The 27,446-nt window shown below is 42.2% G+C and overlaps 4 protein-coding genes across 8 annotated transcripts; 1 reads left to right on the forward strand and 3 right to left on the reverse strand.

The window, feature by feature from the left end:
- The first annotated feature begins 90 nt into the window (after positions 1-90).
- On the forward strand, positions 91-5,001 carry eif4e2 (eukaryotic translation initiation factor 4E family member 2). Of its 3 annotated transcripts, none has more exons than XM_005476214.4 (8): positions 91-245; positions 1,073-1,184; positions 1,511-1,645; positions 1,786-1,890; positions 1,975-2,127; positions 2,224-2,364; positions 3,530-3,608; positions 3,705-5,001. In XM_005476214.4, exons 1-7 carry the CDS (start codon positions 226-228, stop codon positions 3,563-3,565), a joined length of 702 nt encoding a protein of 233 aa, XP_005476271.1. In that variant the 5' UTR covers positions 91-225; the 3' UTR covers positions 3,566-3,608; positions 3,705-5,001. The 3 variants fall into 3 exon arrangements, with proteins under 3 accessions (XP_005476271.1, XP_003438223.1, XP_025756044.1); XM_003438175.5 differs by having other exon boundaries at positions 2,224-2,360; XM_025900259.1 differs by lacking the exon at positions 91-245 and adding an exon at positions 962-980 and having other exon boundaries at positions 1,073-1,247; positions 2,224-2,360.
- Positions 4,261-11,840, reverse strand: LOC100692580 (phospholipid scramblase 2). Of its 3 annotated transcripts, XM_025900258.1 has the most exons (9): positions 11,617-11,840; positions 10,194-10,539; positions 10,028-10,105; positions 9,742-9,934; positions 8,052-8,163; positions 7,860-7,959; positions 6,354-6,412; positions 5,512-5,529; positions 4,261-4,932 (listed from the first exon to the last, which is right to left on the reverse strand). In XM_025900258.1, the coding sequence occupies exons 1-9, from the start codon at positions 11,617-11,619 to the stop codon at positions 4,906-4,908; spliced, it is 936 nt and encodes a 311-aa protein (XP_025756043.1). In that variant the 5' UTR covers positions 11,620-11,840; the 3' UTR covers positions 4,261-4,905. The 3 variants fall into 3 exon arrangements, with proteins under 3 accessions (XP_025756043.1, XP_003438224.1, XP_005476270.1); XM_003438176.5 differs by lacking the exon at positions 5,512-5,529; XM_005476213.4 differs by lacking the exon at positions 4,261-4,932 and having other exon boundaries at positions 5,512-6,412.
- A 173-nt stretch (positions 11,841-12,013) lies between these two features.
- chrng (cholinergic receptor, nicotinic, gamma) lies at positions 12,014-19,156 on the reverse strand. Its single transcript, XM_005476216.4, has 12 exons — positions 18,924-19,156; positions 17,646-17,782; positions 17,326-17,370; positions 17,103-17,227; positions 16,121-16,276; positions 15,503-15,600; positions 15,177-15,377; positions 13,545-13,659; positions 13,355-13,469; positions 12,988-13,249; positions 12,724-12,857; positions 12,014-12,616 (listed from the first exon to the last, which is right to left on the reverse strand). Exons 1-12 carry the CDS (start codon positions 19,045-19,047, stop codon positions 12,401-12,403), a joined length of 1,728 nt encoding a protein of 575 aa, XP_005476273.2. The 5' UTR covers positions 19,048-19,156; the 3' UTR covers positions 12,014-12,400.
- Positions 19,157-20,200: 1,044 nt separating this feature from the next.
- Positions 20,201-26,871, reverse strand: prss56 (serine protease 56). Its single transcript, XM_005476217.4, has 14 exons — positions 25,796-26,871; positions 24,393-24,551; positions 24,018-24,272; positions 23,734-23,923; positions 23,523-23,631; positions 23,282-23,438; positions 23,034-23,176; positions 22,772-22,931; positions 22,419-22,607; positions 22,123-22,314; positions 21,823-22,025; positions 21,006-21,546; positions 20,810-20,916; positions 20,201-20,739 (listed from the first exon to the last, which is right to left on the reverse strand). Exons 1-14 carry the CDS (start codon positions 25,893-25,895, stop codon positions 20,566-20,568), a joined length of 2,679 nt encoding a protein of 892 aa, XP_005476274.1. The 5' UTR covers positions 25,896-26,871; the 3' UTR covers positions 20,201-20,565.
- Positions 26,872-27,446: the final 575 nt, after the last annotated feature.

A 27,446-nucleotide genomic window follows, 5' to 3' on the forward strand; every position in this document is an offset into this window, starting at 1 on the left:
TACTTATTTTGTGTATTTATTTTTACTTAATGCACATTTCAATTAAGTATAATGAGCATGCTGGATAGCAAAGACGTGGCTCACCTCTGACCTTTTCGTGCTCATCACCAAGATCAATACACGGCATGCGCGTCCACTAAACCGCTGCCGTGCGCGTCGCCGTCACTTGCTGCGGAATTCAGGAGGCTGTGGTCGGACTCCGAAAAGACTCCTACCTACAAAATAATGAACAACAAATTTGACGCGTGAGTATTTAAAACATTTAGCTGAATGTGCAGAGAGCGGTCTCCTCGGTCGCTGCTGTGAATTCACCGGGGAGGGTAACGTAAGCTGACCGTGGTTTGCGTGTGTGAGAGGTGTGTCAGCTTTATTATATATGTTTTTGCATGAATTATGTGCTTTTATTAGCTCACATGAGTGCGAGTGCACCACGTAGAAGCGCTTTTAAAAAGAAAGGGAGCAATATCTGCGAATAAATGGTGCGTTTTGATGAAGAATTTCAGTGCTGTTAGCTGTTAGCTTAGCCTGGAGGAAGGCGGATAGGCCTCGAATCCTCGGTGTGGTAGTTAACTGAGAGGCGGGGAGAGGCGCGTAGAGGCTGGTCACTAATTAGACTCGCGTGGCATTTAAATACGGGAAGCTGGAGAGAGACTGTGACACGCAGAGAGCTCATATTAATAGCGAGCGTAGTTTAAGATTAGCACAATAGTCAGAGCGCATGTTTGCAGGCCACAACTTTCAAATGCATCAGTTGCAGGTTTATTGGGTTAACTTGCCTTAAATGAATACAGCAGCCATGCTGCAAATCTTCCATTTGTCGAGGTTATAGTTTGTGTTCTTTTTTTTCCTTGTATTTCTGTTGTTTTGACCAGGATGAGGGCACACCTAAATAATTTAGATACTGGTTGCTGTAAGACAGTATAACGCCAACAGAATGGGTAACAAAATGACAAAAGATTTGATTTAAAACACTCTGTCAGGTAACAGCCCTTTACAACAGGTGTAAAGTCCCTTTTGATTTCAACTATTGATTGCATGATACAAATGTATTCTGCATTTCCCTCGATTGTAGTCTGAAAGATGATGACAGCGGAGACCACGACCAGGACCAAGGCTCACCGAAAGACGGTGAGAAGGAAAAAAACGAAGATGAAGAGAAGGAGCAGAACACTTCCAAGAAAAAAGTGAGGCCGCTAAAGTCTTACACAGATGTATTTGCAGATTGTGCTACTATTTGTTGAACAAAGGTACAGTTTCTTTAGTTTTGTTTTGTTTGTTAAACTATAAAATTTTGAACCTCTGGAAATGAATTAAACAGTAAATATAATTTTTGAAGAACCTCTTAAATTAAAGCAAAAAGTCTGCACTTTAATCACATGTTGATTATTAGATTTAAAATCCAATTTGGTGGTGTACTGAGGAAAAATGACAATATGGCAATTATGGCTCTGAGTTTGTATGAAGTTAATATGTCAATGAGCTGTACAAGTTACTCTCTCGTTTCCGGCAGATGGTGGTGCCAGGAGCAGGAGAACACCCTCTCCAGTACAATTACACCTTTTGGTACTCGAGACGCACCCCAGGGAGACCAGCCAGCACTCAGAGCTACGAACAGAACATCAAACAAATTGGCAGCTTTGCTTCGGTCTGTTGCTCCTCATCACATCTTTATATGGCTTAAAACAGGAGCTAGTGCACTTTTCCTTTTGTTTATCTGCCCATGCAGAACTGCACACTCCGCAGTTTGACTCGTTTTCAACTAATTATTACATTTGTCCATCATAGGTGGAGCAATTCTGGCGTTTCTATAGTCACATGATCCGACCTGGCGATTTGACAGGTCATAGTGACTTCCACCTCTTCAAAGAAGGCATTAAACCCATGTGGGAGGTGAGCAAACTGGCTGATATCTTCTATTTGCTCTGGTTGTTTGGTTATGCGTTAAAGGCCTGATCTGAAATCATGTATGTTTAGGATGATGCCAATAAGATGGGTGGGAAGTGGATCATTCGTCTAAGGAAAGGCCTGGCGTCTCGATGCTGGGAGAACCTGATCCTGGCTATGCTGGGAGAACAGTTCATGGTAGGAGAGGAGATCTGTGGGGCTGTGGTGTCAGTACGTTTCCAGGTAAAGCCAAAAGCAGACACACACTGGCTGCACATGGTCACCAACTGCCTGACCTAATGCTCACACATGCCTCCTCTTCATGCTGCTTCTCCCCAGGAGGACATCATCTCCATCTGGAACAAAACGGCCAGTGACCAGGCGACCACCGCCCGCATCAGAGACACCCTGCGCAGAGTCCTCAACCTGCCCCCCAACACCATCATGGAGTACAAGACACACACAGACAGCATTAAGTATGTATGTCTTCTCCTTTTTTTATTTTCTTCTCCAGCTTTTCTTTCTCTTCAGCTCTTCCATAAACCTGCATGCTCACACATATTTTCCAACCAAAGAGGCGATGAGAGAGTACACTTACATGTTGCCTTTTCAATGGCTTGTTTTTAACATGCTCAGGTGAAAGATGATGGGGTTTTTTTTATAAGTTAGATTTTTATTTTGACAGTATGTTTGGATTTTAAGGGAGAAATAACAGAAAACACAGTTATCAAAATATTTTATTTTATTGTTTGAAGTATTATTCCAAATTGAAATGTATAACTGTACACACAACCACATATCCCTTGTGCATATCTATATGCTAATATAATTTTACAAACTCCCATATTTTTCTATTAGTTCATTATTAAAAAGAGTGTGAAACAAATGCCCATTTAACTGATTATAATGGTTTTCCATTGCAGTCTTAACCTTGAGTCAGTATTCCTTCAGTATACGAGAACTCAATTCTGCCTTTTGTTCCCATTTTCATGCTTTTCAAAAACCAAGTGGGGGAAAAAAACGACTAGTTCTGTGTCCATGGTTGTCCTTTGTAGCTTTGAATGCCTAGTGTGATGGCTTTCAAGTCCTTTTACACAATCTGTATATCATCATGTAGATGTTGTTGCTCCATTTTTTTTTTCTTTTGTTTTTTACTAATGGCGCTTGATATTAATGAGATGGGATGTTCTTGACACACATGTTGTTAAAAACGTCCGTTTATAATGGCCAGCCAGTCCAAAGAAAGCATAAAGAGCTAAAAGACCAACTTCTTATGCACAAAGGCACAGAAAAGATGCATAGGGATTATTTTGAGCTCTGAATCGTGCAAAGCTTCTCTAGTAAAGTCTAAAAATACCAATATCATTCATTCTAAAATGGCCTGTATACATCTTTATAATATTGAAATGACCTCTGTTAGTATTTTACAGTTGCTTATTTCTTTATTTTGGCAGCTTTAGCTCATAAAGCTAAAAATAAATTTTTTTTATTTTCATCATTAGTTTTTGGTAACTGTGAGTACAACTATTACTAAAGCTCTCATTCAGTTAACTAATGGACTTACAATTCTTCCAGGAAAATAATTATATTTTTTTAATGCATTTTACTGCGAATTATAATTTACTGCATCCTCCTCTGTTTGCAGAGCATGGGAAGACTTCCATGGTCTGGTGAATGCTAGCGGAGGACGTTAGCCCCCCCCTCACAGAGATGCTCAGCGAAGAGTAAGAACTCCTGCTGTGGGATTTCACATGAACAACAACACAACCTCTGTGATGTAGTTAGGCTCTACTGATGTGGTCTCTGTTTGCGGTGTGCAGGTGTGTGCATACGGGATGTGTTGGGGGAAGCCGAGTCCAGAGAAGGGCAGCTCTGCGTGGATTGGCACTGCGTAATGCGAAGACAGAGCAAAAGTCGGGGACCGAGGCCAGGAGACCGTTGGGTCTTTGTGTCAAAATGGAAATGAACAGAAAAGTCTTTCAACAGAACACTGAAACAGGTCTATGAAAGAGGTGATTTTAATCAACTGGAAGAGGAAATTACAGTTTTGGGTTTTTTTAGTAATGCAAGTTGTAACATCTTTTAACCAGTGAGTGACTGGTGTGGGCTGTTCTGGTCATGAACGCTCGACAAAGTGTGCTTTAAATACAACAGAATCAGTTGTACTCTATATGATTTTATTGCTTAACGTGACATTTCACCTGCTGTTAAAATAGGTGTGCTAATCAGTTTTATTGGGACTCAAACAGGGTTATTATAACACAGTGCTGTATTTTAACTACAATTCCTCTGGTCATTTTGAACTAGAACAAATATTAATGTTGTTTAAATGCAATCCACATCAAAGATCACTTAATAGGATAAAAAAAAATTAAGTTGTATCCCAAAGGATGAGGATCCTGTATTGGGCAGGTTTCTATAACCGGCATCTTTAGAATGAACTGCCAAGCTGCCTAAATCACTGTGCCTGGCCTCAAGTTCGACCTGAACCGGGTTTCCCTTCCCTGCCTTTTCCTTTTTTTACCCCACCTTTAAAGAATCCAAGGGAAGGGCTCTGCTTTAATGTCAAAGGTGTATAGGAGTCCTGAAACACTGATATTCACTCCTTTTCCATTTTGTAGTCCACGAAAGAAAACGGGGCCCAGGGTCTGTTACAGTTTTTATCCTGGGGAGCTTTTTTTGTTTTGTTTTGTTTTTTTAAATATGTTAAGAAAGAGCCTACAGTTTGTTGAAAAACTGTAATGCTGCCCTTATTTGTTAGTGTGACAATGGATGCAGGTGTGTGTGAGTGTGTGGAAAGCGAGGAAACACTGTTGGATGTACACCTGATGGATTATAGCAATAAATGGTAAATATGCATCTGCTGCTAAAGATGGTTTAGTGCCATTTTTCTTTCATAAACGCTGGAACTGAAGCTGTGGAGTTTGCAAGAAGCCGAGATTCCTCTTTATCCGCTCTTCTTTCTTCCCGGACCGGGAAGCTTTGGTGCCCGTTGGTCTGTAAATCATGTGATGATGCTGGTCAGCTCATTTCAAAGAACATATGATTCTGCAGAGAAATCATTCAGACAGGTTAGAAACGATGTTAGTTTTTCTTTCTATTAAAATGTCTTCTTCATGTATGCTTTTTATGGCTTTTTTTTTAGAGAAAGAAAGCAAGTGTGCACACAAGTGTCCCTGGCAAACAAGGGAAAAACAAAAGAAAGGAGGAACGGTCTGAACACTTTTTGGCTCAAAGTAGTAATTTACTCCTTAAAGAATTTTTACATAAGCAGATTTTTGATGCTTGCGATTGATACCTGAGGAAGATCCCACACATCAAAATGTTGCTTTTGTTACATGTAAACAAACATTTTGGGTTTTTTTTATATACAAAAACCTCAATATAAGTTATGATCTCCAGATGTAATGCAAGTTCCAATTAAACCAACTCGTGAAAGGCTCCTTACGAGCCAATACATCAAAAATTATATTCTAATATTACAGTGCAACTATCTGGGATCATCTTAATATCGTGTCCTGATTTTTTTTTTTATTTTTTTTTTAATTATTATTTTTTTTTATACTGAACCGCTGATTTCCAGTTAGTGTACAATGATCCCAAGGCAGGGATGTCAAACATGCATACCTGGGGGCCAGATTGGGCCTACCAAAGGATCCAATCCAGACCAAGTGCAATTAGGAAAATTAAAAAGAAAAAAACATCAAATAAGGAGGGCATGAACTTAAAATATGTTTAATAATTGCTTAGTCAAACTAGAGTGAAAATAGGACAGAAACCTCCTTGCAACATTTTTTTTTTTTTTTTTTTTTTTTTAAACCTTTTTCAAAGCATTTAAAAAAAGGATTAAAGGTAGTTGTAATGACCAGCTGGTTACCAAGAGATGGAGCGTGTCCGTGATCATGAGACGATTGCAAAGATTGCCGGGTGGGAAGGAACTTGTCTTATAGAAATATTGCATCTCATTGCCAATTTGACCTCCATTCAGTCACAAACAGAGAATATGCAGATTCCGTCTTATTGCGGTTTTATTTATGTATTAATGCACAAAAGTCATTTTGACATCAGCAGCTGACTGCAAGTGGTTGCAGACCTGGTCCTTGTCTTCAAAGCAACCACCAGTACAGATGGACTAATGATACTGTCAGCTAAATGTACTTTTATATTAATATGATTAACAGTTGAAATCGTTACCTAAAATTACAAACATAAAAGTTATTCACTGAAATTATGGAGTGAAATTAAAATTGTTAGCCGCTGTTTGAAATGATTATGTAAAAGTATGAATGAACAGATAAAACTGTTGCTGAAGGTTTATTCATTAGTAAGTTAATTTACTCGTAACACATAGTTGCAACTAAGTCTTCAAAGTCTAATGTGCTGAGGTAGAAGCTTTGGGAAAAGTTTAATTATATTGTGTATGACAAAACATCTTCCCACCGATGGACACTAGAAACATATGTGCTTACCAACAGGAAAGTGGCTGCCAGGAGAAGGAGTTTGGTGTGTGACTCCATACTGAGTGGAACTAGAAGATGAAAATAGAATACATACAGTTGTACTTTTCTGTGCTTTAACTGCCGGAACAAAGCTGTGATTAAATAATAAACTATGTTTATGACTTTGGTATACTTAGAAATGTTAAAGTCTGACACTAGCCAGAGAGATGCAGTTAATGTTTGGCAACTATTTTTTTTCTTTTTTTTAGAAACGATCTAATTGTGTTAGTTGATGTCCCTGTAAATATCATGGAACAGTCTTTTTTCATTTATTTTTTATAAATTAAAAGCATTCACTGGTGACTTTATTAGTTACACCTGTTTGGCTGCTTGTTAACACAAATCTGACCAGCTAATCACATGCCAGCAGCTCGAAGCTTTAAGGCATGTGGCTGTGATGAAGACAACCCACTGAAGTTAAAGGTAAAAGTGCCTTGTTGATGCAAGATGTCAGAGGAGAATGAGCAGATTGCTTCAAGCTGATAGGAAGGCAGCACCAAGTCAGATGATACTAACTTTATTATTGAAGTTATGTAGCACTTTTCTAAACGGAGTTTCAGCCAAGTATGCAGAAGAGCGTGTCTCAATGCACAATACATCAGGCATGCTCTTGCATACCTAGCAGAGCTACAGCAGACCACACTGGGTACCACTCCTGTCAGCTATGAACCAGAAGCGCACTGAGGTGACTGTTGTTGAGGTTTGGTGCTATGAATAAAACTGAATGTTGTCGATTTCTGCTGCAACATTCAGTTAATAGTTTCAGAAATTGAAGCATGGAGTCATCGATCCATCTTGCCTTGTATAAATGGTTCAGGCTCCTGGTGGTGTAATGGTGTGTCAGATTTTCTTGGCACTCTTTGGTCTTAGTATGAACAGCATTTAAACACCACAGCCTGCCTGAGTATTGTTTCTGACTGCGTCCATCCCTTTATAATCACAGTGTACACATCTTCTGATGGCACCATGTCTGGAAGCTCAAACTGTTTTTTTGTTGTTTTTTTTTAATGTGACAGTGAGCTCACTGTGCTCCAATGGCCTCCAGTCACCAGGCCTCAATGTAATGGAGTAACTTCAGGATGTAATGGAAAAGGAGATTCACATCATGAATGTGCAGCCAAAACTTCTTTGCATCTGTGTGATACTGTCATGTCACGATAGACCAAAGTCTCTGAGGGGTGTTTGCAGCAACTTGTCAAATGGCACAAAGACTTAAAGCAGCTCTGAAGGCAAAATATACTGCAGTTTAGCACTAGCAAGGTGTACCTAATAAGGTATCCGGTGAGTGTGCTTTATTATATTGGTCTGTTGTTTTTCTTTGTCACTTTTCTTATCTGTTCAGTAAATAAAAGTATCAGATCTGAAGAGGTCGATTAAATTAAACTTGGTCCAAAACTAAACTTTGGGAAAGGTAAATGTTCTCTAGCATCCTGTCAAAGAGAAATGAGGAATGTAATTTACTGAGGTAGAACTCACCCTCCAGTCCAAAATATTCATGGTCCATGTTGTGTTCTTCGTTGAAGCCAGGCCATTTCTTCCATATCGTGCCTATTTCCTCACCAATGTTGGAGACAATCTAGTGTATAATTTAAAACCACATGAAAGCACTGCTGCAATGTTACACTTTTCAGTCACACATATACTTTTATGAGTTATAAATATTCCTACCTGGAATTGTTGGTTGGAGAAGCAACGGCATGGACAGCAGGAGCCCTGGATTCTGACGGTAGACGCTCCTGCTGAAGTGCAGACCTCCAGGAGGGGTGTAAACATACTCCACCTGAAAACATGGTCACCAACACACAGCAACTCAGTAACCGTGCACTAAGCCTCCTGGCAAATAGACTGGCCAGTGCTTCACACAGAGGCGCAGCCCAGTCTTGATGGTTGGATGATTGCATTTTCAGCTGTCATGATTCTGCAGCACCAAAGCAATTGTTTGCTCGGTGTCAGAAGAGTTCAATTTGGGGCATGCTTTATTAGAGCACAACTGAGAGAATATTTATACCAAGTCGAACTCTGGTCACTGAAACCTCTGCCAGGCCAGTCCTAATTGGGCACAACTTCGCCGACTGTTGCTTCTGGAAACTAAATTCGACACACAAAGACACCCTCGCTAACCCTGGAGTCAGATTTTGGGTATTTTGGGTTGACGACAGAAGAGCCGTGAGCCTGCCATGCCTCCCATTGGCCAACATTCCCATTAGGAAGGATGTCGCATTCCTTCCCCTATGAGCCCACGCCAGCTCTGTTGGTGTGTTCTGGTGTGCAGACAGCTGTGCTGTGCATTAACCATCCCAGGTTTATATTACACTCAGGCTGTTCAGAACAGTAAAGGCCCCGACTGCTATTTACAGACAGGCCTGAGCATCTAGGGTGGGCCAGTGTGGTCCCAGGCCTTGAGTGACATGGAAAAAGGCTCACACGTGAAGTGTTTTGCCTGACAGTATAAAATGCTACTGGTGTTTATTCACCCAAATTAAAAATGTAAAATTATAGCAATAATAATTAGAAAAAATATGCTATATGAAGGTTATCCAGACTAGTTCCTTAACTCTAGGCTGGACTGCTGTAACCCATTATTATCAGATTCTTCTAAAAGTTCCCAGAAAAGTCTTCAGTTGATCTAAAATGATGACAGGGACTAGAAAGAGAAACCGTATTTCTCCCATGCTGGTTTCTCTCCATTGGCTCCCTGTTAAATTCTGAATCAAATTTAAAATCTTTCTGATCACATACAAGATCTTGAATAATCAGGCCCCCTTTTATCTGAAAGACCTCATAGTACCATATAACCCTAATAGAGCAGATTGAAGTTTAAAACTTTCCTTTCTAATCAACTTATAGTCAGGGCTGGACCCTGAGCCGGGTTTTGCCAGAGGTTTCTTCCTTTTGGAGAGAGCTTTTCGTCACAAGGGGGTCATCTGTTCGTTAGGGTTTCTTTCTAATATTGTTGGGTCTTTACCCTACAGTGTAAAGTGCTTTGAGGTGACTGTGGTTGTAAATTGGCACTATATAAATAAAACTGAAATGAATGAGTGCAGACTAAAGACCTCTGTGGACTCCTTCAGACATAATTATATTTATGTTTATAATTTTTGTTAACCCATTAACCAAAGGCAATTAATTGGTCAAATTAGTAGAGGTTGATGTATGAAGTATGTCTCCTTAATATAAATCTTCACCACTAACTTTACCTACTTTATATATTCACTCTACTTATAACAACAGAAGTGAGCTATATAAGCTTCAGTGTGGCTTGATCACATGTAATTTATAACTACTGAGCAACATAAGGAAACAAACTCATCAGCGTTTAGTAGGAACATATACACCAAGGAATGAACAATTTTCCTACCTCTGATGTACGGTGCCCATGAGATGGTTTTGAGGTGTGTACGCTCTCATCTCCATCAGGCAGCAGCCGAGGCAACAGGCGTCCACCCTAAGGGGCCTTTCAAAATAAAAGACCTGACTGCCCTCACTGTCAAAGCCTTTCAGGGTGTAGGCCCGAGCTGGACCACAGCACTGCAGACACACACAGGAGCTCTCTAAAAGGAGGGAGAAGCCAACAAATGCTGAGAATATGCTGAAAAACATCAGTAGTTATAAGAGTAAGACACGTGATGGAACAGGACAAATACCTTCCACAGCTACAAATGACAGTGACCTGTTGCCTTCTGTAGTGATGTTATAGATCCTCCTAGAAACACACTGAGGACCTGCAGTCAGGATGTGGTATTTTCTTAACACACACACATCTAAGCAAGAGTCCTGTTTTATATAAAAGAAATAAGTAGTCCTCCTCACCTTGCAGCTCTGGCTTGGCAGTGATATGAATCTCACTAGCAGTTTCCAGCACAGACATAAAGCATGATCTCACTGCTCTACCAGTCTTCTCCCACTTCTTCTCTGACCTGTTCATGATCACCGGTGGCTGCATCAAGCCATTCTCAGCAGTCTGGCCCGAAAGCTGTTCTTCAAATTCCAGGTCAGGAGGCGTTTGGTGGGATTTGGGTGGAGTGCTTTTAGTCTGGCACTCACAGGAGGGCCCACAGCGGTTGTGAAAAGCCCTGAAGACCATGTGAATGTGCTTCTCTCGCTCAAGTCGTCCAAAGGGAAGAGGCTGATTGATCACCGCTGACATGGTCTCAAACTGAAAAATGAATCATACCAAAACCTTCAAGAAAACATTTGAAGGATGGATGCTTTAACTCACACCCGGTCTATAGGCTGCAAGCAACTTACTTAAATAAAGTATAGTAGGTGCTTAAAGAAGAAAATCCACACACATCTTTCATTATTTACAAACCAAATTCCCCCAAAAGTTGTGAAAGTGTGTAAAATGTAAATAAAAACAGAACATAGCGGCCGTATGTATTAAAAAAGCTGTGAGCAGGGCCATGTTTACCCTGTGTAGCATCCCCCCTTCTTTTAATAACAGCCTGTAGACATCTGGGTACTGAGAAGACCACCTGCTGCACTTTTAGAAAAGCTACGATTATATCTGCTCAGCACTGCTGGATCTTTGTCATATTTTTGTTTAATGGTGCAATTAACCTAATTAGTTGTAAAATGTTCCTCCAGCTGTTTCCTTTGAGTACCACTTACTTTCCCAGCCTTTTGCCAACCCCAATTTTCTGAGCCATTTTCTCAGTTTAAGCATTTGATATGTTTTCAGTGTTCTATTGTTAAGAAAATGTAGGTTTATCAGATTTTCAAACAATTGCATCACAACTTTTTGGAACTGGTGTTGTGCCTTAAATACTAAATATTAATCTGACAAAAAAAATGATAAAACATCCACTAAAACAGTCTCAAAATCATTGCAAAAAGTGCATAAATAAAACTACAAATAGATCATGTAAGCTTGTAATTTAAAGTGTAATTAATTTTTATGTTGTGATCAAAAGTTTGATGGGGAAAAAAAGGAGCTTTCCTTCTCCTGTACTGCGTTTCTTCCCTGGTATCAATATTAACATCCTCCTTGCAATAGTAGCCAGCATAATACTTTTTCACATTTAGATCACACGCTAATATTCCTGTCTCACCCAGCCTGCAGCTGCATGTAGCAGCTCACAGCATTAATCCGAAGCTCCCTTGTATAAACATTGATAGCTCAAGAGTTTCTAAACTGGCTAAAATCTTCCTGGAGCCTTTACTTATCATGTATTTCCAATAAGAGATTAGAAAGAAAGAAAACAGCACAAAAGACCATCACAGGCCTGCTTACCATCAGTGTTCACCCTCCACAGACTCGAATCATCTAAGTGTTACGAGCAAGAAACCAGGCGAGCCTTCATGAGTTATCATTATCTGGAGGGGCTAAGCCTTCTTACCCCCCGCGTGCTTGTGTGGCTATTCACATAGCAGTGTTTGGCTTTGTGAGTGTTTTCGGACTTCTCACTTCAGCTCCATCTCAAAACGACTCTGTTTCCATCCCAACCAGCCGGATCTGCCTTTTGTTGGGGTAGAAAGGCACCACTCAGTCATGTAATTGAAATGCTTCCAGAGGAGGGGGGCTGTGCAGGATATTTGTGCTTCAGTGGTAGGGTTGGGAGTGGAGGGGTGGGGGCAGAAACTTTCCACTGGCCTCAAAAATGACTCAGTCACAAAAATCATGCAATTAAAATGCTTTTATTGATTCTCGTAGATTACAACGAATGAAATCTGTGGTCAACGCCATGTCTCGTGGCTTGTGCCCATAGTTTTGTTAAAAATGAAACGCACTTAGAGCAAACACTGAGACGTAAGTAAGGAGACCTTCTTCTACAGCATTAAATGCAACACAAACAATCTCAACAGCCAGGACAGCTGATACAGTATGCATTCACAGAACAGTGCAGCGGATTGCTTCTGTGATAGTCCGCAGCCCCACAGCAGACACCTGTGCACAAAACACATACAGCTGCATCTTCTCCATTCTTTGTATCGTAGTCATTAGTGAAAGATCACTAATGAAGGCTGTCAGATTCTCACTCTAGGTAAAGTGATAACATTAAACATTTCCCCCTGGTTCACCCCAAGGCGTTTGTTTCCATTCCTGCTACAGCAGTAATGTTGTGTAGTGGAGGGAGATACTTCTTTGGATCCCCAGGAAAAGGTGTAGCGGGCGGCTGGTTGAAGTGGCCCATCAAGAAGATGCCAATAGTGCCGATAAAAAAAACCAACACCATGACAATAAAGCAGACCCTGTCGATGACACGGGCAACCAGGAACCATTCTTCATTTTCCTGAGGTTGAGTGAGATGATACATTGCTATTAGCTCTGGCATTCCCAACTAAGAACTCATTAAAATGTCCATTGTAAATGTGCAAAGAGTAAAATGGTTAAGCATACACTCTGGAAGTCATTCTGCTGTCTTGTAGTCTCAGCGATGTGTTTGCAGGAGGCCACACACTGCTTCAGCTCTGGACTGGCCTTTGCTAGACTATTAACAAGGTGGTGTGCTGTACCCCCCTCCAGCCCGTCATCTGGAGTCATATATTCAAAAAAAAAAGCCATATATTTATGTGTTATATTGATGCATTTCAAAGGATAACCTAAACTGTCAAAAGTTGTTTGTTTTTTTAACATGTGTAACAAACTCTTTCAAATACTTACGCAGCTTCTCCAGCACTGATTTCATCAATCCATTTCTCCCTCTGAGTTTGTCAAACATGAGCTCAGACCGAGCTGTTTTCATTACGTATTCCTCCGCCTTAGTGATGACAGTGATAGAGCTGCGGCGACGGCAGGGAACCAGGTGGACACCATTCCTGCCTGCAGACACAGTTCCATTTCTCATTTCTGATGCATTGCTGGCGTTTTGTGTCCAGGGTTGCATCTGCATCCTAAGTAGGCGAGGCAGGATGTTTAGGAAGATCTGAGGGTGACACAGGGTTTAAGATGACATCACAGCTGAATAGACTTGTGTTCCCTTCATTGAGCAGCTTTAAAAGATATTCAAATGATTCAGACACAGCCTCACCTTCCGAACTTTGTCTGCCATTTTGTGAGTGTTTGGGGTTCTCAGGGATACGTTGAGGACTACGACACTGTTCATCACTACCATGGTGGTCACCGACATCACAAACATAAGATACCTGCAGTCAAATGTTCGTATCATTTTCAACACAAACCTAAAACTCTGAGCCAAAATCTGAAAGTGAGCTGCTTACTTTCCAATAAGAGGCACCGCTTGCGAAGTCTCTGGAACCTTCTTAGCAATGAGGAAGAGGAACACAGTCTGGCCCAGAAGAGTCACAATAGACATGGTGCACTTCTGACCACCAGCTGTAAAACCAAAACCAGTACTCACTCAGGGTGGTGCAGTTTTGACCTAATGTATGCATCAACGGCTAGATCGTCACTGTATTGCCATGATCATAGGTCAAAGTATGAATAAAACCCTGACTCACTGTCTACATACATCAACAGGCACAACATTATGACAGGTAAAGTGAATAACACTGATTATCTCTTCATCATGGCACCTGTTAGTGGATGGGCTATATTAGGGACCAAGTAAACTTTTTGTCCTCAAAGTTGAGGTTAGAAGCAGGAAAAATGTGCAAGCATGAGGATTTGAGCAAGTTTGACAAGGGCCAAATTGTGATGGCTAGACAGCTGGGTCAGAGCATCTCATATTTTGCAGCTCTTATGGGTTGTTACTGGTCTGCAAACCAAAAGTGGTCCAGGGAAGAAACAGTGGTGAACCAGCAACAAGGTCATAGGCAGCCAAGGCTCACTGACACATGGGTAGCAAAGGCTAGCTCATGGGGTCCGATCCAGCAGACGAGCTCCTGGAGTTCAAATTGCAGAAAAAGTTCATGTTGGTTCTGATAAAAAAAAGTCTTAGAATGCACAGTCTATTGTAGCTTGTTGCATATGGAGCTTCAGTCCTACATATTCACTCCAAAATTCCTTACAGTTCAATTCAAATAAATTTTATTTATATTGCAATTACAGCAACAGTCGCCTCAATGTGCTTTAATTGTAAAGGTCCTGCAATAATACAAAGAAAACCCCAACAATCAGACAACGCCCAATGAGCGAGCACTTGGTGCCAGTGGGAAGGCAAAACTCCCTTTTAACAGGAAGAAGCATTGCATAGCTGCATGATGCCCCCAGTCTAATGGGATGATGCACATCAGAACTGGACCACAGAGCAATAGAAAAAGGTTGCCAGGTGTGTTGAATCACTTTTACTTTTGCATCACGTGGATGGCCGGGTGTGTGTGCATCATTTACCTGGGAAACACCTGGCACCAAGATGCACTATGGGAAGAAGGTGAGCCAGTGGAGGCATTGTTATGCTTTGAGCAACGTTCTGCTGGGAAACTTTGGGACCTGCCATCCATGTGGATGTTACTTTGACATATACCGCCTATGTAAAGATTGTTGCAGACCATGAAAAAGCTTTCATGGAAACAGTATCCCCTGATGGCTGTGGCCTCGTTCAGCAGGATAGTGCTTCCTGACACAAAGTAAAAATGTTTCAGGAATAGTTTGAGGAGCACAAGAACAGGTTTGAGGTGTTGACTTGGCCTCCAAATTCCCCAGATCTCAGTCCAGTCGAGGATCTGCAGGATGTACTGGACAAACAAGTCCAATTCATGGAGGCCCTGCCATGAAACTTACAGGACTTGAAGGATCTGTTGCTAACATCTTGGTGCCAGATACCAGAGCACCACCTTCAGGGCTCTAGTGGAGTCCAGCAAAAGATGCACCACCACAGTACTAGGCAGATAGTCATGATGTTATGCCTGATGGGTTTATGATCACACTTTACACAAAGTAAGAAGAAGAACCTTTGGCAGGTAAGTAGTAGACTAGCAGCCCGAGGGAGGAGAAGAGGACACAGGGAGCAATAATGTTAATAATGTAGAAGACAGGCTTCCTCTGAATGATAAGAAAGAAGACCAGCTCCTGATACTCCAGGTCATCTTTGGTGTACTGAGTGTTGATCACCTTCTTGGCTGGTCTGTGTCTGATAACCCACTCTCCATTCTCTAAAAAACACAAAATAAAAGTCTTTAATAGTCTTTTATCACAAGAAAAACAGTTTCTTGTTCTTTATATGAACCAATGGATGTCTTGTGGATGTTCACTAATTTCAAATCTATTCTTCAAATACCTGTAAAGGCCTCTGGGTCGATATCCACCCACTCTAATGTGATGTCATCTTCTTTTGTGAGAACCAGCTCGATCTCATTGGCGCTGTAAGTCTGCGAGCTGAACACATGGCAGAAAACATGCGGTCAGAGTCGACCAGTCAACACTTTCATCGGAAGGGCAAGAAGGTAACATGACTGAAGGAAGCTGATTGCTGTTGATTTAGACACTCTGGATTCTTTTTACATGTCGTGCATCGGCCTTTTAAACATCAACTTGAATCATTCATGCTTCTCTTTAACATGGAACAATCCCAGACAACATGCCAGGGATCACAGAGGCCTACACATTTCCTCCAAATTCATTTACAGTTCAATTCAATTCAATTTTATTCATATCAGAAGAAATTACAACAACAGTTGATCCTACAATAATACAGAGTAAACCCCAGCAATGAGAAAACCCCCAATGAGCAAGCACTTGGTGACAGTTCGAAGGCAAAACTCCCTTTTAACAGGAAAATACCTCCAGCAGCACCAGGCTGAGGGAGGGACAACCATCTCCCTTGACCGATTGGGGGTGACAGACTTGTGATTGCTTGTGTTTTGTACAGATCACCAAGTCCCATCTGATCTCTTACCGGAAGACCATGGTGCAGTTCTGCCAGTCGAAGGGAAAATAGTTCACAGTGATGGCACAGGCGCTGTGGTAAATAGCAGGAGGCAGCCAGTACACACAGCCATCAGGAGACACCAGTGCATTGCAGTAAAGAGCTACCTCAAATTGTCCATCAATGCTACGGACCAGAAGAAAGATGAGAAAGATGGTGTATGGTTCATCTGCAGTTTATTGCATACATTCGTGCATGCATGCACACATCAGGCCTCATTCATGTAAATTTCACACGTACAGACTTGTAGATTTAGCTTAGATAGGAGAAACTTTACCTGGAAACAAATGCATCTGTCGTCATAATGTGATAATATGTGTTTTTAAATGGTGGCAGGTTGCAATAGTATTAAAAACTAAATCTGCCTCTAACAGTGTGAGAGTGCAGAACCTGAAAGCGCTATCTGAAGTTCACTCATGACTTCTTTTACCTAAACTCTGCCCTTTGCTTCCATTTTTGCAGCACTGTGCTCCTCCTCAGCGAGCACAGAGGAAAGGAGATTTTAGAAACACTATGTAATGTTTACCTTTCACTAGGGTTGGTGCAGCTCAAAGAAAACAGAACCAAAGTTTTGATTGGAAAAAAAGCCTGCTACATCTTTATCTTTGGTGAATGCTTTCTTTGCTTCACACACATTGTTTGGTTTACTTTCAAAGTACTTTAGGTGCATTTACAACGCTTTAAGCAGACTAGTTAGTCCAGAGAAACCTGATTTAATCCACTGGTCTTCTGAATAAACAAATATCAGAATCAACTATGATTTGATGGATGATTGTAGAAATGCACTTTTTGTGTTCCCATTTATCCTGAAAATGAATTTATTGTTAATTAATATTTTAGAATGCTTCAACTAACAGCCCAAAAAAGTCCTCAGAGACGTATCATGATGGCTGCCTAACCATGAAACTCATATCTCAATGGAAAATTCATATCTGAAGGTGGATTCACTCACTTGTTCTCCAGTACAATGTCAGGCAACCAGATGCTTTTGGAGGGGACACGCAGACTAGAGGTGATGTTCCCATACAGAGCTGACCTGGGTGGCTGGTCCCATCTCAGCCTGTAGTCGCACCATTGCTACACACAGACACACTGCAGGTTTGACTTCCTTTCAAATGTGTAAACTGGGTAAAGTTTACAAAGAAAGAAGCTAAAAAAAGACCTCCAAAAGTTACCATTTCTATCCAGACGTTGGTGGTCAGGGCCTCCTCCTTTTCATTCTGAGGACACAGTTTGGTAAACATTGCAACCATAGACAATAACCCTCTGAGGTCATTATAGATGATAACCCAACTCTAACCCCAGCCTGTCCTATGTTTTGAAGAAGGCAAAAATATTACATTTTTGATGTGTGTCAGTTAGACTTTGCTCATAGCTTGCGAGAATAATTTAATAAAAATAAAAATGATGTATTCTGATTGTCTAATGTGAGAATTATGATTTTGGTGAGGGTCATCACTGGCTAATCATACGCACCAGGACAAGCTCTACTCACCAGAGAGATGAGGTTGGTGAGTGTCATCTTGATGGAGACTTTAGTAATGTCTCCACTCTTCTCCATGGGCCGAACGTTCTTGTTGTAGCCCTTCATCAAATCCTTAAACAGCTCCCTTTCAAGGTTGGCTGCCGAGGCTGCGCACAAGAACATGAACAGCCACGGCAAAGCAGTTTGATTTAAAGGGTCGATCTGTGCATTTTTATAGCAGGTAAAATACCCAGACAATCCAAAAAGCTGTGGGAATCAGCAAATAAAGATATTAAGTTGTAAAAGATTTGAATTCGACTGATCTTCTGGTCAAGATCCTCTCAGACACGTTCAGATGTCTTCCAGTACATCTGATTTTTTTTAACTTGTTAGAGACACATGACAGGGGACACAATGGAACTTCTATGAAGTGAAGCAGATATAGCATCCGTGCTGAAATAAGTCCAGAAGTCTTGCATAGATTTGTATGTTTATGCGACGATCCCCGCAGCTTTTCGATCGTATCTCTTGCATAGTCTGCTCGTCATAAGGAATATTTGCTCCAGTTGTGAAAAGGAGTTGCATCAGCTCTACTGTGACGTTTGAGATTACAACATGGTTACCATGGTTTCGATTTGTGGCAAAATTATTAACAAATAGCCTGCTTTAAAAACTGGATGAAAGAAGTTAGTATATAGGAGGTATGGGCATTTGATTAAAAATGCTATTGAGCTGCATGATGGGAAATGTAGGCTTCAGAACTTGTTAAGCCAGAAGATTAGGTTTCTCTACTTACTTCTTTCATCTCCCCAAAGTTATGGAAGCCTAAGTGAAAACTGCTGATGTGCACGGGTAAAAACAGTCTCTCATGAATACTTTGAAATAAAATTTGAGTTTAATTTCCCAGAGAAACTTTGTCATAATAATCAAATAAACAATGAAGAGACAACTACATTATAAAAATATTTGTTTAGTAATGTCTAGTAATGTCTCCACTAAAATATATATACAAATATATATTAGATCTTTTAGATAGAAGAGATGTTTTGAGATTTACCGGTGAAAATGCCAACAACACATGTTTTGTACAGTCTGGTGATCAGTGCTTTTCAGTGTACTGCATTTTGTTTGAATGCAAATACAGTAAGAATTAGTGAAAATAATAGACTGCTAAAAAAAAGCATATTGTTTCTAAGCAACACTCAGCATCTTTGGTCTTCAAAAACAACAGCATGCAAATCACTTAATATCAACAAGAAACCCAAACTGCTTCACTCAAACTGTGCAGTGGCTCCTTAGTGTTCCTACCTGTGGCACAAAACACCAACACTCCTATAAAGAGTGGCAGAGTGCACGGAGGTCCAAAATCCATCAGCGTGTCTTTGAGCAGTGCTGTCCGAGACAATCCCTCAACCACTAATGTGACACGCATGGACTCGGGCACCCGTGTGTGCTTCCCACCAGAGGTCGAAGCTCGGGTTGACGGGAAGGCTGAAGGTTGGGGGTTGGTGACTGGGTGATTGTTAGGGTAAAATCCAAAAGTGGATTTCCAGCACGGCATAGCCAGCTGTCACACAGACACACACCCATAGTCTGAGCATTGTACTCTGTCCATGGCTGCCCTCCAGTGTTAAACATGTCACATTATAATTCTGTTCGGTGCACCTGTCTATTGTTGCTCAGTTACATGAATGTAATTCTCTGTAATGAACTCAGACCACACTCAGCACACCACTGATATCTAAAACTCTCAGTTTTATAGTCTCAGTTAAATATATTCTTTACAACAGAGGGATTAGACAGATCTGGTGTTAAAGAGAGAAAGAGCACAACAAGCCAGAAACTAAAAAAAACTGACAAACAGCAGAGAAGACAACAGGTGGGAAGTCTTGTCCATTTACAGCACAGCGTCTGTGATGAGTGGCCAGGCCCTGGATGCCAGCACATTTGTGTCCTGTCATTACTTGTGTGTGTGTGTGTGTGTGTGTGTGTGTGTGTGTGTGTGTGTGTGTGTACGTGCATGTTTGTCACAAAAATACACACACTTAAGCACGCAAGCCAAAAGCAGGAGTTAATGTGATGTAACAGAGGTATGTATCTGTGTTTACTCAGCTGTCTTGCCCCTGTGTGTTCCTTTTCTGGGAAATTACCTGTCTGTGATCACAACGTTAAGTACTGGCTTAATTCAGCCGATCATTTAAAGACTCAAATACAGGACTAGAGAAGCAAAAGTCAACACAAAGCAATAATGAGGGCTTGTTTGCTGCTCAAAGAGTGCCACCTCCTTTAAATTTGCCAGTTGTGGATAATGACAGACAATAAGAGACTCTAGAGGGTGGTGTATTTCTGGATCCTGTTAAAATTACCCATCTTAAGAAAAGAAATCATGGAGGTTCTTGTCATCACAGTAACAGCTGCTGCACTGACCGTAAAGCTCTGCTCAAAGGGTGAAACCAATGAATGTGGGGTCACAAAGACGGGAAGATCAGAAGCTGCATTACTGCTAACTCAGTCTTTCCTTACAATAAACACAGCATCCCATAACATTAATAACTTTTTTATTTATAGACCTTAGTTTTTGTTTTTTACAAAAATACAAATACTTTTCTCTATACAAATAAATATTACAAGAATAAACATAATATATATATCGCGTATGTGCTTTACAAGAGGCTCAACCTTTGTAAAAGACAATATGAATAACTTATCATTTTTGTTCGGGTTCATAAGTTAGACAAGGCTGCATCTACAACCACATACAAAAGCTTGTGGTGTGACTGGTGGTCTGTAAGTGGGTTGATACATTCATGTTTTTCGTTTAGAGTCAGGAAACAGCAGAGGCAAGAAGTAAAGTCTGTGCGCGCTTTCAACGCATCTGTCTGTTAAAAGTTTCTCAGTTGACTTGGAGAGGCTTTCTGCCATCATCTCTCCTTTTTAGCGTTGTTAGCAGTTATGACTTGAAAGCCTCCAGTGCCAAAGCGATGATCCTCGGCACGCTGCGGTAGAAAGAATCGTTTTCTAGGCCCACAAGACTGTAGAAGGTCAAAGGTCGTCCTCCAACTACAGCTCTGACCCGCGCTTGGTAAAGTCCTCGGTCATTCTTGGAGCCCAGATCAACTAACACCTAAAGAAAAGAGAGCTCATTAAAAAGGCTGTTTCAAAAAGAATATTGCATGCATGTTACTGGGACTTACCTCCTGGAAGTTCATGTGGAGATTCTTGCTCGGGATGTTTAACACCCAGCTGTAAGAGTCTCTGACTTGGCTGACTTTCTGTGAAGACTCTCTCACTCCAGGACAAACTACAGGGGGGAAACAAACACACTTGAGCACATGCATTATTTTGGAATATATGTAATGAAACTTGTCTGAATAAAGACGTGGCACACACTTTTCATGTTGGCGCCGGTCGTTTGCCTCCTGTGAACAAGGCTCCTGTATTTTCTGTGAAGAATTAAAGGCTTGACAGCAGCCTGTCTGAGGTCAGCAGTCTCTGTGGGCGCGCTCTCAGTGACTGGCTGGAGAACAGTTGTTGACTCTGTGCCGTCTCCATTCTCAGAAAATGTCAAACCCTCTGACGCGGCTCTCTGTCTTTCATTAGCAGTAGCTCCTTCACTAAATGAGCTTTCACTCTGCGATCCTGCGTCTGTGGCAATCCTACTTTGCGCCTTTAAATTCTTAACATCATTTATGAACGCTGTCAGAAGTGACCAAGGCTTCTGTGATACCCAGGAAGAGGAGGGTGAGTGGGTGTGGTCCGGTGCTCCAGTGGATGGAGTAAAGACAGACGGACTTCTGGGAGACTCCTCCTGAAGGTAGACTGTGTCCAAGTGCAGGATGGGAGGAGCAGCTCTGGAGTCCAGTTTGGAACGCAGAGCTGAGATGATGGATTGATATTCTCCCTCAAGCTGCTGCAGAAAGGAGTCCTGTGTCTGGAGACATTAAAAATAGATTTTGATGTTCAGATCAAGCTGAAATAAAAACACATGGAAACAAAGTGAAACCGTCTCTGTAACTGAAAGAAACTCACATTAACCCTCCCTAGTTTTGATTTTCATTGTTTTATCTTACTAGGATTTGTTTTGTGCTGTATTTAACCACAGTTTACTTTGTACACATGCAGTTATTCATTAAATTAAACACAAATACAATTCAAATGTGTAAGATAAACCATGCATCACTTCATTCTTAAGCATTAAACAGCGCACCTGCAAGAAAAGGTTGTCCTCCTGCCTCCTGGTTTTGGAGGAGATGTCTGTGGATGTGTCAGGGTTTTGTTCATCCACATCATCCGCCATGCTTCTCAGATATTTCTCCCAGTCATCCACCAAGGCCCCGACATCTGTGAATAAGGCTGGGGGAACTGGAGAAGGGCCTTCCTCTGCTGGCACCACAGCACCACCTAGCTGTTCTGCAAGTAATAAAACACCTGTTACAGCAGCAAGCAGCAAAACATGACAGTTTGAGCTTGGACAAATGATGAAAAGCATCCTCTGTCAGTCATGTACCTTCAATCTGTTTAAGACTGTGGCTCAGGCCTAGGTCCCGCCTCTCTCTGGTGTGAGTGAAAGCTGTGCTGTAGATATGCTCCACAAGCTGAGGCAGAGTCTGGGTGAAGAAAGTCAAGTCCACTTTGTCCCTGATGTAGTCCTCGGCCCTCTGGAGCAAGTCCAGCAGGGTCTGCAAGAATGAGTGCAACTCTAGATGATGGAGAGAACGAAAGATCAGAAAACTCAGCGTAAACAATATATCAGGTATTTGTTGTACATTCATGAAGCCAGGCGTTTCAAATAAAAGTACTCACGGCATTTCTTGAAGCGGGTGAGGCATTTCTCCTCGGCCAGTCGGCTGCAAGCACCGGCAGACTGACCAGAAGGACAGGTCAGTTTATAGAAGCGACACAGAGAGCCGAACTCTGACCTCTGTTCTTCTTCTGTCATTTCAGTTGTCTTTAGAAGCTCTGGACATGTAGGCTCACGGCTCCCAAATGACTCTAAAAAGAAGAAGTAGAAGTGATGATTTCATGATGAAGTGCAGTATGTCAGTATTACGGAGTAGCCACTGATAATATTTTTCAGATTACTCAGATGAGTTTACTTTTACGGTAAAGCGAGGTTATGTCAGATTACTTTATATCGATATAAATACACAACTTACTTTGTATCTCTGCCTGAATCCAGTCAGAGAAAGCAGACACCCGCGTATAAACGCCAGGCTTGCCTTTCTCTCCACAGCCGTCTCCCCAGGAGGTGATGCCATGGAGCTGAAATCGACCAGATATTCGGTCCTGGTAGATCAGGGGGCCGCCAGAATCTCCCTGCAGGTGATAGTTCATGGTTTGCAATGAATTAAAGTGGTGCCACTTCAGTAACTGATAAAGATCATTCAAAAATAAATCCAGAAATTCTAATGTGCCCACCTGACAAGAGTCTATGCCTCCAGAAAGATAACCAGCACAAAGCATAGTGTTGGTGACCAGTTCTTTGCCCAGAGCACTCTTACAGGTGCTTTGAGGCAGCAGGGGCACCTTGGCCTCCATCACCACATCAGCAGATGGGCCATCTGTGGAGAAAAATACACCATTATTGATTTGGTAGGATAATAAATAAGTTGGATTTTCATGAGGCTAGCATGACACCGTGTGTGTCTATAGGATACTGAACTCACCTTCATAGAGGGAGCCCCAGCCTGCCACCAGACACGGGCTGCCAGTGGGGGGCTCCATACCAGAAGGAAGACACACTGGGGTGACGTGTTGAGACAGGACCACTGGAGAAGTGAGCTCCACCAGCGCTATATCATTGTTAAATGTCTTTGGGTTGAACTGCAGACAGATGACAGAACTGTTATTGCCTCTGATCAATAAATCGGTGATTAATTAAAATACTAAAAGGTTTTGGGTTTTTACCTTCGGATGGGGGATGACGCGATTCACTTTGAGAACCTGTTCGTCGGGGTCAGTCTTGGTGATGTCGAACTCGCCTACGACGGCCGTCCAGTAGCTCTCGCTACGGCTGCTGCGGAGGTCAAAAGACAGTTTTAACAAATGCTAAATGCTGTGAATTTGACTACTATCTCATCTGTCTTTGCAAAGAAAATAGTCACACATGCACACTAACCCAGCAAAACAATGTGCGGCGGTAACCACCCAGGAGCTGTCCACCAGAACCCCTCCACACATCAAGGCACCATCCAGCTGCAGGTTAACCAGCCAGGGCCAGCTGCCTGGAGGTGCAGGAGAGCCGCCCACAATCCTGGAGCGAGGCTGCGTAACATTTTGCACTGTGGCTGACCTCTGACCGCACACTGCTGCTGGGACAGAGAACAGGCACCGCTGGTGAAAAACGATGCAAAGCAATTAAATCCAATGCCTCTGCATGTGTAAAAAGATGTCTCCCCTCACCCTGTGCGTGCGTCTGCATAGCCGGTTCCAGGTTCTGCATTGTGTTGAGCAGGCTGCACTGGAGGACGCGAGCGCTGCAGCTCTCCCCCATGATCCTGATGCAGTTCTCCGTGTCCACCTCACCAGGTGGGCAGCGATGCTGATAGTACGCACAGGCCTGACTCAGAGCCCAGCTCCTCTCCGCCTCACCCTGAAGCTTCTGGGCCTTACCGATGACCTCACAGCTGGGCTCTGATAGAGCATTGGAAGAAGACGCTGTTGACAAGAAGGGGACATCTAAGACACACCAAGATGTAGCGGTGGTGGAGCAGTGATTCGATGTGACTAAAAGGTGATCAGGATTGAACAGGCAAGTAAGCACGATGTTGCACTCACAGCAGGACCCTGACAGCTGTCCGCAGTTCTGAAACAGACAGGGAACACAACCCCAGCAGCTGGCTTCAGCCCGGCTTCTCTCAGACGTTGCACGCTCAAGAGTGGACAGAGCACTGGCCATGGCTGCTTCCAGCACAACAGTGCCCCGATCAGACAGAGCTGCAGGAATGACAGGAAGAAAAAGAAAAGAAGAGAAAGGAAAGGTGCAAGAAAAGAGAAGAAAACACAGATGAGCAATATAAATCAGCCAAGCCGATGTGCAGAAACTGCAGTACAGAATGACATACGCTGATATTTGCCTCCAAGCTCCAGCACTGCACTGGGATGAAATTCAAACTCAATCAGTTCTACTGTGAGATTTTGTTTCCTGAACACATATGCAGAGACTTGTTTGAATTATTATCAATAAAATGACCCAATTTTTGTTTTGAGGAGAAATTTGTGGCAGTGATTTAAAAAAGAAGGACATCTAGGTCATAATAAGGAAGACAGTCATTTGCTGTGGGAACACAGTGTATGTAAGCATTAACATGAATTGGTGCAGCTTTCTGGTATGTGTGTGCGTAGCCCCCTTTTTTCTCATGCTGCTCTTTGAGCTCATTGGCAGCATTTTGGGGAAGCTAGCTCACGCTCAGCGCCCTGGTGAGTCTTCTACAGACACGCTTCAATCGGGCCGCCGACCCTGCTGCCCCCCTCTGTGCCGCAAAACATCACAGGATACGCCAGTAACAACAACAATACTGATTGAAGATTTAATTAGAAGGCCAAGGCTGAGCGGGCAGAGGCTGGTGGGCAGGGACAGGCCCTAAGGGCACAGGCTGGCAGCCCCGGGGCGGCTGGGACCCATAGTCCCTTGTTCCAAACACACTGCCATCACCAGTCACTTGCATGAAGGCTCTGCTGTACTCAGCACCTCAACCAGAGAAGGCCAGAGGCCCCTCAACACTGTGCTCTACTGTAGGATTTAAAGGTCACACAGCACTAAATGAAATTAATTTAAACAACTGTTTGCTGCTTCAAACAGGTCCTGAGGAGTAGTGCTGAAATTGGTCAGTACTCATTGTTTACATTTGTGTTTCGGCTCTTTTACAATGTGTTGTTTTCAAGCATTAAAGTTAAAAATCCATGAAAGCAAAACTTTAGATTTTTTTATTAGCTGTGTATATGTGCCAAACTGTAGGTGAATCTCACTCAGACTTGCAATATCACCAGATGTTTCTTCTGGTGTTTGACTCACTTAGAGGTATTGATGCTTTAAGCATTACTATTTGTTTTCTGCAAGAGACTCATTTGCTACTGAAGACATTTGACATAAGCTCTCCCAAATATAGTCACAGATAGCTACAGCTGTGACCAGTCTTAACATAAACTGCCATAAATGAGAAATGATGGGTCAGTTTTACCTTTAAGAGCACTCTGGGGCATCCTGTAGACCTCTCTTCCTGTTGGGGCTCCCAGCAAGCAGTCCAGCCCCATAAGCAGCAGTGACACCAGCAGCGGCATGCTGTCAGAGCATCAGACCTCCACTCCACAGTGGCAAGAAGCAGGCAGGCAAGAGACACACAGAATGACTGAAGAGGATGCAGATGAGCTGGAGATGAGTCTGCAGTGTTTCCAGGTCCTTGTTGTCTGGCAGCTCTATGCATTCACTAACTGTCTCCCTCCTCCTGACTCTCTGGGCTCTCTCCCAAACTGTGGTGCAGGGCATCTGTCTGTAAGTTTACTTAGAGGAACAATAGATGCCTGGAGTGGTCCCTGGTATATATAGAGCCCTCAGGGGACCACAAGCAAGAGGGAGGGGGTGGAGGATAGGAAAGAGAGAGGGAGAGGGAGGGAGAAATGCTCCCATGGCCAATACACAAACAGATGAATTCATTAAGACTGTGACAGCAAATCGGGCGCAACTTGCCAAGGCTGGACATTACAAAGAGGCTTGGTTCTATGAAAGAAGACCGAGTGAGGGAGCGAGAGAGAGATACAGAGGAGGGGGGGGAAGAAGAACGATTGGCTGGGCTTTGAGGAAGGGGGTGTTGTCTGAATTAATGCGATAGAAAGAGGGAGAAAGTTATACAGTTAAGGATAGTAAATGATGCAGAGTGTAAACATCTAAACCAAAGAGTCATAGGACTGCAGGAGGAAGCAGGAAACGGAGGGAGGCTGAGTGTGAGAGAGCAGGAGCGAGGGAGAGGGAAGTGTCTGCCATTGCCCATGCCCCTCAAAGAGGGCATTGTCCCAGGCGTCCCTCTGAGGATGGCCACATCAAAGCCGTCCTCCGGGCATCACTTGGATGCCGCCTCCATTGATCACTTACAGTCTTTTATCCCCCCCATTAAAATATTGTCAGTTCACATCACTTTTGTCTTTCTCTGCTGAACTTTGCTTTTGTTACATAAAGATACAGTAAAAGACTGCTCAGGAACATGATGTATTTTTTAAAGAAAAAGAGAAATCCTTGATTGAGACCACAACTTGAATTTTGTTGTAGATTTTGGTGATATTCTCACCTGCCAAAACAAGACGGGCACGTTAAGTCAGGACAATTTCCTACTACACAGAAATGTTTCATTATAAACTTTTTTTTTAAAATGAATATTTATAGGTTTTTTGAGAAAATGCCACACAGGGCAAGCAATAAGATTTTGTGAAATGTAAGGGATAAAACTGTTATTTAAAAATATTAGATGAATAAATCAATAGGACTATGCCCCCTATTAAAAAAACAAGGTTAATGCAGCATAAAGCTAGCGGTTGAGTGATGTCATTAGTTGCAGTTGTACAGTGTAGACTCAGGAGCATAAAAAATAAATGTTAACTGTGGGCTAACTGATATCTAAAGATGTGAACAATCATTTTAAGGCTATTACAGCTGTTAAAATCTGGAAAAAGCAGCTATACTGTTTCATCTGATGTAGGCCTAGTCCCAAATTCCTGTAGTGGAGCTAACATGCTCGCTAATTTAATCTATTTTTAAGATGGATCTGGTCTACTTTTAACTTACACTTTATGTTTAGAAATAAATAATCAGCTTACAATTTATCAGTTGTGGTTAGAAAA

The sequence above is a fragment of the Oreochromis niloticus genome, linkage group LG18 (assembly GCF_001858045.2).
Source record: "Oreochromis niloticus isolate F11D_XX linkage group LG18, O_niloticus_UMD_NMBU, whole genome shotgun sequence".
NCBI lineage: Eukaryota > Metazoa > Chordata > Actinopteri > Cichliformes > Cichlidae > Oreochromis > Oreochromis niloticus.

Bases quoted from the DNA above. Each gene is read 5' to 3' on its own strand.
- eif4e2 (XM_003438175.5), top strand. From the start codon at position 226: ATGAACAACAAATTTGACGC. The intron at 1,185-1,510 runs GTGAGGCCGCTA...CGTTTCCGGCAG, and splicing joins AGAACACTTCCAAGAAAAAA to ATGGTGGTGCCAGGAGCAGG. The intron at 2,361-3,529 runs GTATGTATGTCT...CTCTGTTTGCAG, and splicing joins ACACACACAGACAGCATTAA to AGCATGGGAAGACTTCCATG.
- LOC100692580 (XM_005476213.4), bottom strand. The intron at 9,935-10,027 runs GTATTTGTCCTG...CCCTCCTTTTAG, and splicing joins GTCATTTGTAGCTGTGGAAG to AGAGCTCCTGTGTGTGTCTG. The intron at 7,960-8,051 runs GTAGGAATATTT...ATTATACACTAG, and splicing joins TCTCCAACCAACAATTCCAG to ATTGTCTCCAACATTGGTGA.
- chrng (XM_005476216.4), bottom strand. From the start codon at position 19,047: ATGCGTGTCACATTAGTGGTTGAGGGATTGTCTCGGACAGCACTGCTC. The intron at 17,783-18,923 runs GTAGGAACACTA...TCTTGTGCGCAG, and splicing joins GTTGGTGTTTTGTGCCACAG to CCTCGGCAGCCAACCTTGAA. The intron at 17,371-17,645 runs GTGAGTAGAGCT...CTGTGTCCTCAG, and splicing joins TCACCAACCTCATCTCTCTG to AATGAAAAGGAGGAGGCCCT.
- prss56 (XM_005476217.4), bottom strand. From the start codon at position 25,895: ATGCCGCTGCTGGTGTCACTGCTGCTTATGGGGCTGGACTGCTTGCTG. The intron at 23,924-24,017 runs GTGAGGGGAGAC...CTGTCCCAGCAG, and splicing joins TATGCAGACGCACGCACAGG to CAGTGTGCGGTCAGAGGTCA. The intron at 23,632-23,733 runs GTTAGTGTGCAT...TGACCTCCGCAG, and splicing joins GCCGCACATTGTTTTGCTGG to CAGCCGTAGCGAGAGCTACT.